At 33.0% G+C, this 13,972-nt stretch overlaps 1 protein-coding gene across 3 annotated transcripts in view; it reads right to left on the bottom strand.

The window, feature by feature from the left end:
• LRP1B (LDL receptor related protein 1B) overlaps positions 1 to 13,972 on the bottom strand; it is a 591,311-nt gene that overhangs the window by 118,580 nt on the left and 458,759 nt on the right. For all 3 annotated transcript variants that reach the window (XM_090143529.1, XM_090143530.1, XM_090143531.1), the window contains exons 36-41: positions 13,277 to 13,411; positions 12,687 to 12,816; positions 9,352 to 9,478; positions 9,048 to 9,199; positions 8,634 to 8,758; positions 5,219 to 5,590 (exon numbers count right to left, since the gene is read on the bottom strand). In XM_090143529.1, the coding sequence (XP_089999655.1) occupies positions 5,219 to 5,590; positions 8,634 to 8,758; positions 9,048 to 9,199; positions 9,352 to 9,478; positions 12,687 to 12,816; positions 13,277 to 13,411 (1,041 nt within the window). The remainder of the gene's footprint in view (positions 1 to 5,218; positions 5,591 to 8,633; positions 8,759 to 9,047; positions 9,200 to 9,351; positions 9,479 to 12,686; positions 12,817 to 13,276; positions 13,412 to 13,972) is intronic.

The following is a 13,972-nucleotide window of genomic DNA, read 5'->3' as shown; positions in this document are numbered from 1 at the left end:
GTTATGTATAAAGTTTGAAACTTTATCCCTCTATAGTAAATTATTTACTGTACACATTGTAAATTCTATCCATTAATCACAGTACGCAACCACGTACAGAAACAAAAGATGATAAACCACACATCTTAGTTTCTGCAAATAAAGCAGCAGTCGTAATAATAGCTTTAGATTTTACTACTCAAATGTCTCAGGCTTTATAATAGCCTCTCACTTTTCCTCTATTAAAAATTGAAAGTCATTGGGATTGTATCATATACAGTTAGAATGAATGCAATTCATTTACAAAATGAAAAGCAACAATATTAAGATATTTATTTTTAACAGATTAAAAATTTCTGTCTCAGCAAAGAAAGTTAAACAACTAAAAGGACCTGATACAGTGTGCCAAATTTAAAGCTTTGTAAGAGAAATGGGAATATAAATGCCTTTTTGACAGTTAAATTGGACCCATTTAGTTAGAAAGAATAGTAACGAACACTGGAGCACTTTTAAAAGATTCAGCCTGCAAAAAGCCTTACAATACATCACAGGATCTGACACATTATGTTAGCAGTGAATAAATTTTTGCCTTCTATAGTCACTAGTTCCTGAAGTTCAAAACAGAAGCAGCATTTTTTCACATAACACCTTCCCTTTATACTGAGGATGTTACGCCAGCAAAATGTCTTAATGTCATTGTTTACACAGAAAAGAAACAGCTTATACTGGAAATATATCATCTTAGTACTGTTTCCTCTGATTTGCTTTATTTTGCTTTTCCTCCCCTTTTCCTTATTTAGTCCTCTATTACAAATTTCTTCATTTAGTTTCTTTCTACTATTGCACCTGTACATTAAATCTACTTCAGTGCTGCACTCTTCTACAGACACAGGTAGGCAAATTTTGGAATTATCTCAAACCTCTACATAAACAAAAAAGGGGACTGCATTCAGTACTGGGAAATGTAAAGGCAAGAATACAATTGATATTCATGGTCCAACTAATTATTAGCTCCATCAAAACCACAAAGAATCTACCACCTTATGAATAGTATACCATCTTCCTTTTCCTTTCTTGGGGTCAAACTGAAACCTCCAATTCCATGTAGAAAAAGATTCTCTTCTCTGAGAACCATTAAAAAGAAAATCAACATCACTTTCTTAGTTGAAAAAATAAACACTAGTCAATGGAAGACGTGGTATGAGAAGGAGTAAGCATGTAATCTTAAAAATCCTTTATATAAAATACGTGTTTGTTTCCATTGAGACTTTTTCATTTTCAAACTATGCTAAAATTATTTTTTGATAGATATCTATTTAGATCCATAAAACTGGAAGTACTTCATATGCACTCCGATAAAAATATATGAAGTATGTTCTCGTTTGAATAATATAGAAAAGCTCAGAAATTTGAAATGACACTATTGTTCAGTCTACAAATGTTTAACAGGAAAGAAAAGTAGTGTAGAATCTCTCTGAGCTTATTCTGAGAATAAACCCTACTGTTTCAAATGAGATAACCTGCAGCAATCTAAACAAGTCAGATTTCCATACACCTCCTTATGTAACCCTGTGCCTTTAACTTTTTGTGACTTCTTTCTTTTCTGTTCTTTCTGTATAATGTTCCATTACTTCATTTTAACCTAGAAAGGATGTATCAGGATGAATTTTCCAAATGCAATGCCTTTGACCATGTTTTGTTTCATACAGGACTACCATTAATTCCCAAAGCTATGCAAATAAACGCAGTATGCTTTAACAGGCTCCTGAAGATTTTACAGCACAACAGGACACAAAAACCAGACAAAAATATTGCTAGCTTAAGTCAAAAGTAAGAAGCAGAAGCATTATAACCTAACTATAAGAGTAATATTCGCAATTAAAAAGTGGAAGATTAAGAAGAAATTAATGAGTGAGACCACAAAGTACATACCACTCATTTCTCCATAGTCTGATACCTCCAAAGCGCCTACTTAAAGCAAAAACATACAATAAAATATAAGATTTTGCATTCTTCTTTGAAAGGAAACACCAAAATCTAATCAGATTATTTAGACGGTAGCCATGCCACAACATAGAATAGACTATAGTGGCAACTTCAAAAACATGTCCACTGACTGGATTAAACTCCGCATGATGCTACAATGAAAAGAAAACACATAAGCAATACTCAATGGTTAGACAAATCACTATCCAAAAGAATTTATCAGAAATCACAGACAGTAGAAGGTAAATTTTTTCCAATCAGTGATCAAGAAAGATTAACTCCATCTAGTTACTTACAGAAAGTCCCTACTAACTGACTGACAAAATAAAATTCAAAACACTTATTCTAAAACCCTATGCTGTACAGAAATAAAGATATTAAGTTATGACATACTGTGCACATGGTACACTGTTGCTTGCTTTTGTTATTTTTTTTTCCTGTCACTGCTCCTTCCTGCTTAAGACTGAACTCTACCAGGTACTGGGTTATTGGTGAGTCTCAACTCTGTTTTTAGTGAACTGGAACAAGCTGTTTATATGCCGTAAATTTACTTTCCCAGGGCCGAAAATGTGTTAGCTAATGGGTTGTTTATGAGTTGCAAATCTGTTCAGTGAGGTGAAAATTTGTCAGATAATGGGTTGTTTATGAATTCTAAATCAATATTCAGTGAGTCGGAACTATGTAAGATAATAGCTTGCGTATGGGTTGTAAATCTGTTTTCAGTGAACTGGAAACATGTTAGATAATGGGTTGTTTCTGGGTAGTAAATCTATTCTCAGTGAGCTAAAAACATATTAGATAATGGGTTGCTTGTGAGTTGTAAATCTGTTTTTTGTGAACTGGAAACCTGTTTAATAAAGGGCTCTTTATATATCTTAACTCTGTTTTTAGTGTGCAGAAAAATTTAATAATGTCTTGGGTTTGAATGGCATATCTGATTTCAGTGAGGTAAAAACACATCAGCTAATGGGTTCTTCATGAGTAGAAGAACTACAATATTGAACTAAAAATCTGAGACAGTAATATCTTGCAAATAATGTATTCTATTTTCATTATTTGACTTAAATACTGAGTAAGATTTGGTCTGATTTGTAGATCTCAGTTTAATGAGGTGGAAAGAAGTCATACATGTGTAAGAATCACACCAGGTAACACTCATGTGGTTTTGCATACCTTTCCAATAAAGGGAATTTGCCAAAAATGCCTACTATCATTTAGGAGGAAAAAAGTTAGCAAAATGCAAGTCAAATATGTTATTTTAAAACAAAACAATTACTGAAATCTGTCAACTGGATTCCATTCAATAATTTCTTTCTAATCATATACAGCCAACATGGAAATGAGAAAACGTTCTGTCATATAGCAAACGCAAAGCCTGCTGTCAAGGAGTTTTAGCATCATCTTTTTTCCTCTTCAGGTATCACTGTTAGTCAAATACTACTGTGGTATCAGGGAACTCATCAACCTGTTATCTGTTTACAGGGATAGAAAGTCTCTGATTGTGGAAAGAAAGGAGAAGTGATCAAAGAACATCAGTTTAAAATCAATGACTCAATATAAAGAGGTTTTAAAACACACAAAGGAGAAAAGTAAAGTTACGTATACTGGGATGTGATAATCCTTCTATTTACAAATACAAACAAACAAAAAACCTGAAACACTCTAGAAAACAAGTTTTTTCAGAGCTATATCCTAAGCATATACAATACATTTTTGGAAGAGCACAACATTTCATCTGACATTTAATTATTCAGCGTGCTGAATCTGATAATGAAAAATGAAATGAGGCATATTAAGATTACAAGCAGAAACACTTCCTAACTATTTCCTAAAAGTGTAATTCTTAGCTGTGCTCTGTGGAATGCTTTTAGTTCTTACACAACAGCCAATCATAAAGTAATGAGGAATAGTTTATTGTCCTTTTCAAATGTATCTGCACTGCTGCTTCATCACTTTTTCCTGTCTATTTTAAATTTAGAATTCTCCAATCATTTCCCATGTAATAATTTTCATCGTATCTTGTAAAACCTAAGTTAAGATAGTGCTGTATTATCCCCACACAGGTGAGTGGTTGTCTCACGTACAGCTAATCTCAGCTCTGAATCCCTAGGTCTTAATTCTTTCCTAAGAGTAATGAATACATCTTAACAATATTGTTAAGTTTCTCTCTTTTGTATCTCAATATGGATATATTAACTCCTCTGAAATATGCACACATAAAATTAAAATAAGATTAAAAAAAATAAAGGTGATGTATCATATTTGAAAAATGCTTTTCCACTCAGTATCAGCAGTTTCCATTACCAGGAATACCTTTCCAAAACCACAAGACAGACGTGCATAATGATAACAATTATAAGTTCTAGAACAGTATTTCACCAGTTTTCAGCCATTTGCTTCTTTCTTCTCTAAAAATATTCCTGTTAACACATGGTAGCATTCTACACCAAATATACTTCCATGTTTTCCTGTTTCTCTTTGGTCCTGTTAATATTTCCCTCAAATACCTAAATGCAGCAATGCAAATTTTATGACATCAGAAACTGAGATGATAATTATCACACAGGAAGAAAAAATGATATAACACTTCAAACATTACAGAAAAGGGCTACCAAAACAATCGAAGAAGAGAAGAAACTGTAAATATATGCTTACAGATGAATGACACTGTCTATTTTAGAAAAATTACATCCAAACAGAAATGCAAGGTGACATAAGATTATACAATTTATAGTTTTATTAGTCTGATTTTTAGATTTTTATTCTTAGGCTTTATTTCTCATATGGCCTCAAATGCCTCAATTTCAAGTTTTACCAAGGCAAACTTAAACTAGACTTAGTGATGATGTTGATGATGATTCCTTGAGCAGCTACAGGCTTCAAGTATTCAGAGGCAAAAAATAAAGTCAAATTTCAGAGAACTTTCCCTACTACTGTGGTGATTGAAGGCATGGTGAACATCTGAAGTTACTCAGTAAGCCTCTCTGTAAAAAAGAGCAATTTTATAGGTTGGAGTTTGGCTTTTCCTATCACTTTTCTTGAGCTGACTACAAGGGTAGCTGGACACACTGAGGTACAAATGGTAATAGTTGTGGTACATGCCTATATACAGTAAAACTTTAGTTATAGTTTTTCCCTATCAAGTCAACATTTTAATGACTTCACAAGTATGAAGTCAACCTTATTTTTAAACAACTTTTCATTTAATAAGGGTTATTAAAAGAAAATATTTTGGCAAATAAAATTTACTTACTTTCTATTAGCACTTTTCTGCCAGCCCAGTTGTCATTAATAACTTGTATATTTCCAAAGTGTGCATCACTGAAAAATATCCGATTAGTACCTCTTCCTTTGAGACTGTAGTCAAAAGCAAGAGCGATCACATTTTTGAAGTACTCTGGATTTTCATATGGCCTTACTGGTGAATTTAAGTTGTTTTCATCTGAAAGATGTATACTTTTTAATATTGTCCTTCCTGAATATAAGAGGTAACCTTCATGTCTTAGGCAGGTAATTCCATCTTCTGCAAGATAGCCATGTGCGCACGCACAAGTTCTTTGTGCATTTCCTCGATAAAGACACAGTTGATGACATCCACCGTTATTCTTGGCACAAACATTAGTACCTGTGTGGGAAAAAAAAGAAAAAAATTGCTTTATACTGTTACCTTTAGCTAATGTAAATCAAAATGTCATTTCTTTAATTTCAAGAATTCTTCTCTTAAGCTTTTTCTACAATACAAGTGAACCGAAAGCCAAAGCAGTAAAGAATAACTTCAACAATGAACTAAAGCCAATTTTTAAGTATACAATATATGAGGAAATGTAATGAATATTCTCCCAATTAACAAAACTACATACTTTATAAAAAGAAAATAAATAGATTTTTCCTCTGTGTTCAGATAGAAGACTTGGATAGAGACCATTATGAGTTGTTCCAAGTGTTTTGAGAGAATTTTTTTTAAAACACCTGTTACTGACAAAGAGACAAATTTGGATACCATCACAATACTGTACTGTTTTTAATTTCTATCAAAATGAAAACAGGTATAAAAATGTTCCCTTTTATTCTCTGTTCTTAATAAAAATGTTTCCTGACGTTTTTGTTTTAATTTACTCTAAAACGTGACTTTAAAAACTTACTCTCTGACAAAGTATACTATTAAATAATCATTGTCACATTAGTAACTTCAGTGACATAAACTACACTTGTTACAAGCAATATTTAAAATTGCAGTAATTGTCAATAATTAAGATCTATTTACCTTCGTATTTTTTGGACTATGTATGAAATACAATTATAGTTAGTTCAGATAAGTTAGTTTTTATTTCTGACAGCACTTTCCATACAACAACTCGGCTCTCTCAGTATAGTCATTTTCCCATTTCTGAAATTTTTCTAGATAGTGAAGGAGAAAAAACCCACACACTTCAAATAGTTTCTGGTAGAAAACCATTATCATTGTCAGGGAACATGTAGTGACTGAAAGTACCATTGACTGAATTTTTTAACTGCTACATTTCAAGATACGTTTAAGTAAAAGCAATGGGGAATGAGAGTTAACATTAGCAGTGTTGAATTTTGACAAAATTATGAGAAATGTTGCACTATAGTCATGCAAAAATATGTGAAGAATTATCTGCACATATTTTTGCTTGTGGTTTCTTTTAAAAACACTTTTGAAGCTTTATTAGGCTAGAAAAGTTAATATCTGTTTGGAAGGATTTGAGAGTTTGAGAAGAGAAAGGCAAATACATGGAAGAGATCCTAAAGTTTCTACAATCTCTCTTGTAAACTTCAGCGCTTCCACAGTTCACCAGCTGTAAGTATCTGTAAAACCAGCCAGTTATGAAAACAGATTAATTAGGGCACATCCTTTCACATGTGTAGAATACAACTAAAGAATGACTATCCTCAAGAGTAGCACTGCAGCAGGACTGGCTCATCAGAAAAGATAAAACAGGTGTTTGAAAAAAAAGCATTGATCACTTGACAATCAGCACAGGTTGTTTGTGTGGGTTTTTTGTGTTTTTGTTGTTGTTGTTGTTGGTTTTGTTTGCTTATTTTTCTATTTATTTGTTTTAATAAAAGGTCAACTAGCTAATTCCTTTTCCTTTTTTAAGAAATATTACCTACTTCTAATTCAGCAAAATTAAAAGTATACATAGATAAAATATAATAGAGTGATACAGAAAAAAAACATTCCAAAAATATTTTTCACCTGTTTTTTTCCCTTTTGTCCTCCTGGCTCACTGACAGCCCCTCCCAAAGACATTAACCATTTGTACCCTAGTAAAATTTGAAAAATGTATTAAAAACTCATTCAGTTATGTTTTTCGAACTAACATCAAATTTTTTTTTAGCCTCAGTAACCATGTCTCCCATTCCTAATGCAACCAAATCTGTCAAGCCATTAATAAAAATCATTACATATTTTTATCCAATTGCTCCATTTTCTTAATTCTATACAGAGGGCCCTTCCAAGCAAGCAGACATTAACTATTTCTAGCCTTGTTAAAAGCAATAACATCCATTCTTTCTGTGGACATTTACTATCCACAAATAATGTCTACAAAACTGTGAAAATACTTGTAGAACTCCTTTGCAAAATACAAATATGTTCACTGTTCGCAAACTTATTCAAATTCATTTGAGAAAAAAATTGAAACATTTTTTTTTGCTGACTTTTAAATAGGTCTGTCAAAATGCAGATTTATTTTACATTTTATATTTGATGCAGTTATTTAGGAAAGATGTATATAAAAACTTGATCATCAGATATGTGATGCTGTGATTAAAACAAGTGTTGAGTGTTACCAACACTAGAATTATATTCCTATCACAAATATCTTCTTAAAAAACATCTTTTTCAAGTAGCATTTTCCTTTTCAGTGTTTTTGAACACATACTTTAAATTTCATCGTTAGCAGCTCTAAGGAAATGTCATTTTTGATAGACTTTAATGACATTAGCTCACAGAAACAAATACATTTTGCATACAAAGGTGATAAACTTTTGTCGCTATTTTCTCACAAAAGTCTTTGCTTTTTAAAGCCTCTTCAGAATTAAAATTTGAGGAGAAAAAAATAGTTAAAAGAAAGATCCTACTTAGTGGGGCATAAAATTAATCCATTTCTACCATACTCTCAGTCAGTATATGAAATTGTCTATTCAATTGCAAAGCAAATTAAATATAAATGATATCTAACTATTTACAAGTATTCCCACACAAAAAAGCTGGACTCAAGACCAAGAAATCTCAGGAAATAAGTATTTGAGAGACTGAGATTTTCTAGCTGTGAAAATATGTACTGCTTTCCAACAGAAATGTGAGACAGCCTGATACTGCTGCTCTCTAAAGCACAGTTCAAGGTCCACCTCATTCCTAAGACTTGGGTGCTTTCAGGAGAAAAAAAAAAGGGAATGAGGGGCAGTATTTTGATTTCAGACTTTCTCCTCAAAATGCTCGGAGGGTTTTACAAGAAACTTTTCTACATATTTTCATAGTAAATAAATCTTAGCTAAAAAAAATACTCTAAGAAAAAAATGGAGATATAATAAAATTTATTGCCATTAATCAGTGAGTATTTAACTTTTTATATGTTTTAATATACATAAAAAGTACCACCGTTGATATTGAAACAATATTATCCTTAAGAACAGCCAACCTTTCTCTCGTGCTCTATTAAAGACTTTCACTTCCTTCAGGTTTATTCCAAGGCCAGTCCTCATGGTCACAGCATCCGTGGCCTCATTCTTGTGGCCTCTTCTAATAGAGCCATTTGCATGTGCTCTGTCAAAAAAGTTGAAGATGTCTGATCAACAATCCTCAACTACTTCACACCAAACAAATGACTGAAGGGCAGTGGAGAGCTCATCTAACAGAAGGTGAAAAACCTACTCTCATCTATGATACTGATATGCTTTAGGTTTCAGTATCAGAAATACCCTCTCTTTCAAACTGCACAGCTTTCTGAGATCCATTCTGTGACCTTGCTAAGGAACGGCTAATCCTACAAAGGTGAAGCACCTAGCACTGAAATAACATTTTGAGACTCAAATGCTTATGAAAAATAAATTACCTGTCAGACCAGTAGATGTAAGCTCCGAACACCGCAACTGAAAACATATCCACATTGCTCCCTGACAGCACAATCTCCCGATTCCCTCCACTCTCAAGGTCAATTCTTTCTATCTTGTCGGTACGAGCATCACACCAATATAATTTATTTTCCTAAAGATTAATTTTAAAGGAAACATCAAAAATCTTGTCCAAGTATTTCATTAAGAGTTACTAAGATTGCTGTGAAGTGGAAGACATTGACTTTAAAGAAACATAATAGATACCAACCATTTCAAATTATAATGGAAAACAAAGAAACTAACCTCATAGTCAATTGAAATCCCATTAGGCCACACAATCCCCAGGCTCACAAGAACAACCTTCTCAGATCCATCTAAATACGCCTTTCCTATGCAAGGAATCTGTCCCCACTCTGTCCAAAATAAATACCTAAAAAGTTACACAAATTACCTATTAAAATTTAACAGAAAAACAAAGAGATGAAAATGTATAATACTCTCTTTCAATTGAAAACAAAATGAATGCATCATCACTGTCAAATAGGTACTTTAAAACATAATCATGTTTATACATCCTTGAATAACCTTTAGGGGATAAATGTACTGGTTTGATAAACTACTTAGACAATTTTTATTTTTTTTTTCCCCAAGTTGTTACATATGAAGTAACTCTTAAAATCATAATTTATCAGTCAATGTGCAATCCTCTGCTTAAAGAATATAGTTTGGTGCTTGGGAAAATAAAACTAAAATAGAAATTGCTGGAACAAAATCACACATCTAACAAACATTGAGATAAAACATGAGATGTGGATGTCTAAAGAAAAAAAACATTAAATAGGAAAGCATTTAGAGAAATGGTAGGGGAAAGTTATTTTTCTAGCCTCCCTAATGATCATGGGAAAAGTTTTCACCTTACTTATCTCTGTATGCATTGTTGTATACTTATTGGCACAGACACATCACTGACTCAAGGTAAGATGCTAAGATAAATTTCTCCTTTTCAATCTTTTAGACATAGCAGGAGGAGGCTAATGAACCTGAAGACAGTGCTTCCTTTACTGAGATTTGTAACAGCACTGTTGTACGTAACTGAACTTGTATTCACAGGTCTGGTCAGAGGTGAATGTCCTGAACACAGGATACCAACTAATTATTTCTTACAGAAAGGCAAGCATTTGATATTCAATTATGCAGTATTCTCTCAGCCTAGTTATTTAAACCAACCAAACAACATTAAAAAAAACATAGCTATCAGATATTAAAAAACCTAGAAGCCTCCAAAGAAAATCCTGAAAGGGTAACACACATTACTTAAGACATTACTGGAGCACTGATGGTTAGAAATATATTGATATATTAACATCAGTAAATCATTACATAGCTTAGAAAAAAATTTGATCTTCCCAAATGTTCTTAGAAGCTCTAAAATACTTTCACCTTTGCTGCTAGGTTATGCTACCTAGCTATTTGGTATTTATATTGCAATGCCAGAAGAATGACGACAACTTTTCTAGGAACAACCCCACATATAAGTCAAGTAGCTGACACATAGATGCAAATGACAAAATTTTGATGTGGTTGTAGAATTAACTTTAAAAAAATCTGTGAAGAAAATAAAGTAGGAGTTTAAAATTCAACAATGCAAACACAAATGAAGTTTCCCAAATGTCTTCAATGGAGGAAGATTCAAAGTCTAAGAAATATTTCAGAATGACCTTTACTCTGTATTTCAAGCACAGTTTTGAGCTCTCTCAGAAAACTTATTTAATCGTAGAAGAAAAATGGAAACCAAGCGTGTTTTAAATGAATAAGTACTCCTGATGAGGGAGAAGGACACTCTTTTATAGAAGTACACATTCTTAACTTTAAATAATGCTACCAACCAACGGAATGCTGGCTGCTTCATATCTTGGTATAATGGGCAGATTCAATGAGATCAAATAACTACTATTTTCCATTCTGTTCTTAAAGCTGTCAACTCAAGCCTCAAGAGAAATGAAAAATGTGAAGACAGGGCAAGAAGAGGGCAGGAAGGGAGGAACACTTTTGAAAGTTTTGCCTAACAAAGGGAAAGAGATGACAATAACGCAGAGGATAAGCAGGTCTCTATCTTCGTCTATAAAGGTATACATTTACTTCACTACAAAAATATTGCTATCCTAGTTGCATGAATTAACTTTGATTGGAGTCATCTGAATAGAGCACTTTGTGGCACAGTACCAAAGAGTCCAAGCTTTTATGTTTTCACAGAACTTATCTAAGTATATTATGTACATGCTGAGGAAAACTACACTGTAAATGAAATACTGTTTTGAAGAATTTTGGTGTACTTTTCTGGTCTAAAGAATTTTATTGGACTCTTATACAATATTCTGCAAAGTTGTTTTTTTTCTTTTTTTTTCTTAACGTAAGAACACATTGAGCACAAAGTAAAAAAAATTATCCAGATCCTGATGAACGACTTAAATTCTGAACTATGAAGAGATACAGCTAAGATATCAGTGGTGCCACACAAACCCAGTCATAATGATTTGTGACACAAGCAACTGCATTATGCAGAAAATAAAACCTACTTTTACTTTCACCTTCACTTTTAAATGCATTTCTAATCTGCAAAATACACAGTTCACTAAAACTATGTTCTCATAAAAGAAATTGGAGCAAGTTGCAGACAATATTTTCCATCAATTCTTGTTGGGAAGTCAGAATTCTTCATTACTAGAGATGGAGACTCCTCCAGCTGAATACAGAAACTGCATTCCTGAACATACTGTGATACTGTTTTAATTGAGCCTGGGGAAAATGAGCGACACAGCTTTGTCTATTGGTTTGGGAAGAGGTACATTTTCAAATGCTTCTTTAAAACTTTGATGCACACCATGCGGTTTACATTTTAGGAAGGCAATTATAGCAGTTAAATCTGTTCAGTTGTAAATCAACTCAGAAAGTACATTTCATATTCCAGTGGAAAAAAAAAAAAGATGGAAATCCTTTGGAGAATTTACTGCTTCTGTGTTACTTGTAGCTCTCCATCAGGTTTATAGCCTGAAGGAATAGAAACTTCTCATTTCTATTAGAGATGCATTGTAGTCTCATCAAACAGTGGGATGAGAACTGATGCAATTTTTAGGAGTTACCCATATGTTTATCTGACATAGCTTTCAGCTACTCTGGGTAATCTCCTTGGTTGATGCAGAGTGATGTTACCTGATATTGGTATTTATAACTATCAGAGAATATGCCATTAAACTATTTCACCATCACAGTGAGGTCTTCATTAGACAGTGGGACTTCTTGGGTAAGCTGAAAACTTAAGTACTTAACAGATTTAAGCAAGTTTCCATGCAAAGGATACACTTCAGCTAAAATGATCATCTTAGAAAGTGAAAGCTTGCACAGAGAAAATATAGTACTTCCTGCAGATGAAAATTCTCATTAAACTCATGAAAATTCTCAGGATATCTTAAGAACATTTCCTTCCACCTGGGTCCAGATATAGCAAAATACATCCCATTACCGTACTTTTGGGTATTATTAAACAACTATATTAGAAAAAAAGGCCTTGATTCCTAAAAACTTCATTGTGAACAAGCAAATGTAAAAAAAAAAAAAATATGTAGCCATAGTCATGTTACCCTTTTTCGGGGTGTACTGCAATAGATCTTGGCTGGTCCAGACCCTCAGATATGATTACATATCGGAATGAGCCGTTGAGCCTGGCAACTTCAATTAAGTTGAAGCCATGATCTGTCCAATATATGTTACCTAGGAAAAATATCGTGAAGTTACTGAAAAAAGAAAACATTTCAGAAACTTAAAAATCTTAAATGCATAAGTTAAAACCAGAAAATGACTGCTATATTTTAAACTGCATGCATCTTATATTTTAGTTTTTCAGTCCTTCTGTTTTCAAGTATAAACTTGTATTGCTGGTTGTCACAGTTGTGACTATCCATATAAGAAGCAAGACGGTTAAATATCTTTTTCAGTTTTATTAAACTGAACTCCCTCCACACCAAAAAAGAACACACCATACTTCAAATAAAAAAAACCCACAACAACACAACATCTTTGTGATATACTAAAAAATAATAACAAAAAGTATTAGATAATTGAAACATTATATATTAGTGATGAAAGCATATCAAATTATTTAGTATTGAGTGGAAATGCAAGAGCATACAGTCAGAAGTCATAACAATACCTGGTGCAAATGGACTCCTACCTGCTATCCAATCCACTGCAATGCCTTCAACTCTTCCCAAGCCATTTGTAACAACATCTTCTTTCCATGTTTGGTCCCGTTTAGATCTGCTAATTTTGTTGAAACCCATATCGGTCCAATAGATTGTATCATTACCTATAAAAAACATAATGGAAACTCTTGGATTAATTTAGTTAACTTAGCCCAGGTGTCTACATCATTAACCATAAAATATGTAATCATTCAGATTAAGTTCTGAAAATATCAAAAAATTTAACTAGGAAGAAAAGTGATAAATTTGAGTGATATGATAAGTGAATAAAAAGTGCAAAAAATACCTAATTCATCTTATATTATAAATGTCTGATTAGCTTTTGCTAAGATTCTTTTTTTTTGTGTGTTAAAGTATTTCTTGAATTTGTTTACCATGCCATTTCAATGCAGGTAACAGTCCATAAAAAGGAAGAGACGGACCACTATTCAGCATTTGAGTACAGAGCTACTTTCACTGACCATTTAAACTCAAAGGCCAGGCTGAGAATTTGAAGTGGAGAAAGCACAGACATGCATTTTTTCTCTGTTGCCACAAAGTACCACCGGTAAATGGATGGGGAAAACCAAGTGATGACATCCCTCAAGCACAATTCCATCTATTTCTGTTGTCAGAGCTCAGAGCTATCACAGCCATGTTGCAGTATACGTTCTGATTTGGTAGAA

The sequence above is a fragment of the Phasianus colchicus genome, chromosome 7, assembly GCF_987193195.1.
Source record: "Phasianus colchicus chromosome 7, bPhaCol1.hap1.1, whole genome shotgun sequence".
NCBI classification, from domain to species: Eukaryota; Metazoa; Chordata; class Aves; order Galliformes; family Phasianidae; genus Phasianus; species Phasianus colchicus.
Note: the sequence above shows the minus strand (reverse complement) of the source record. Positions and strands in the feature narration are given on the sequence as shown.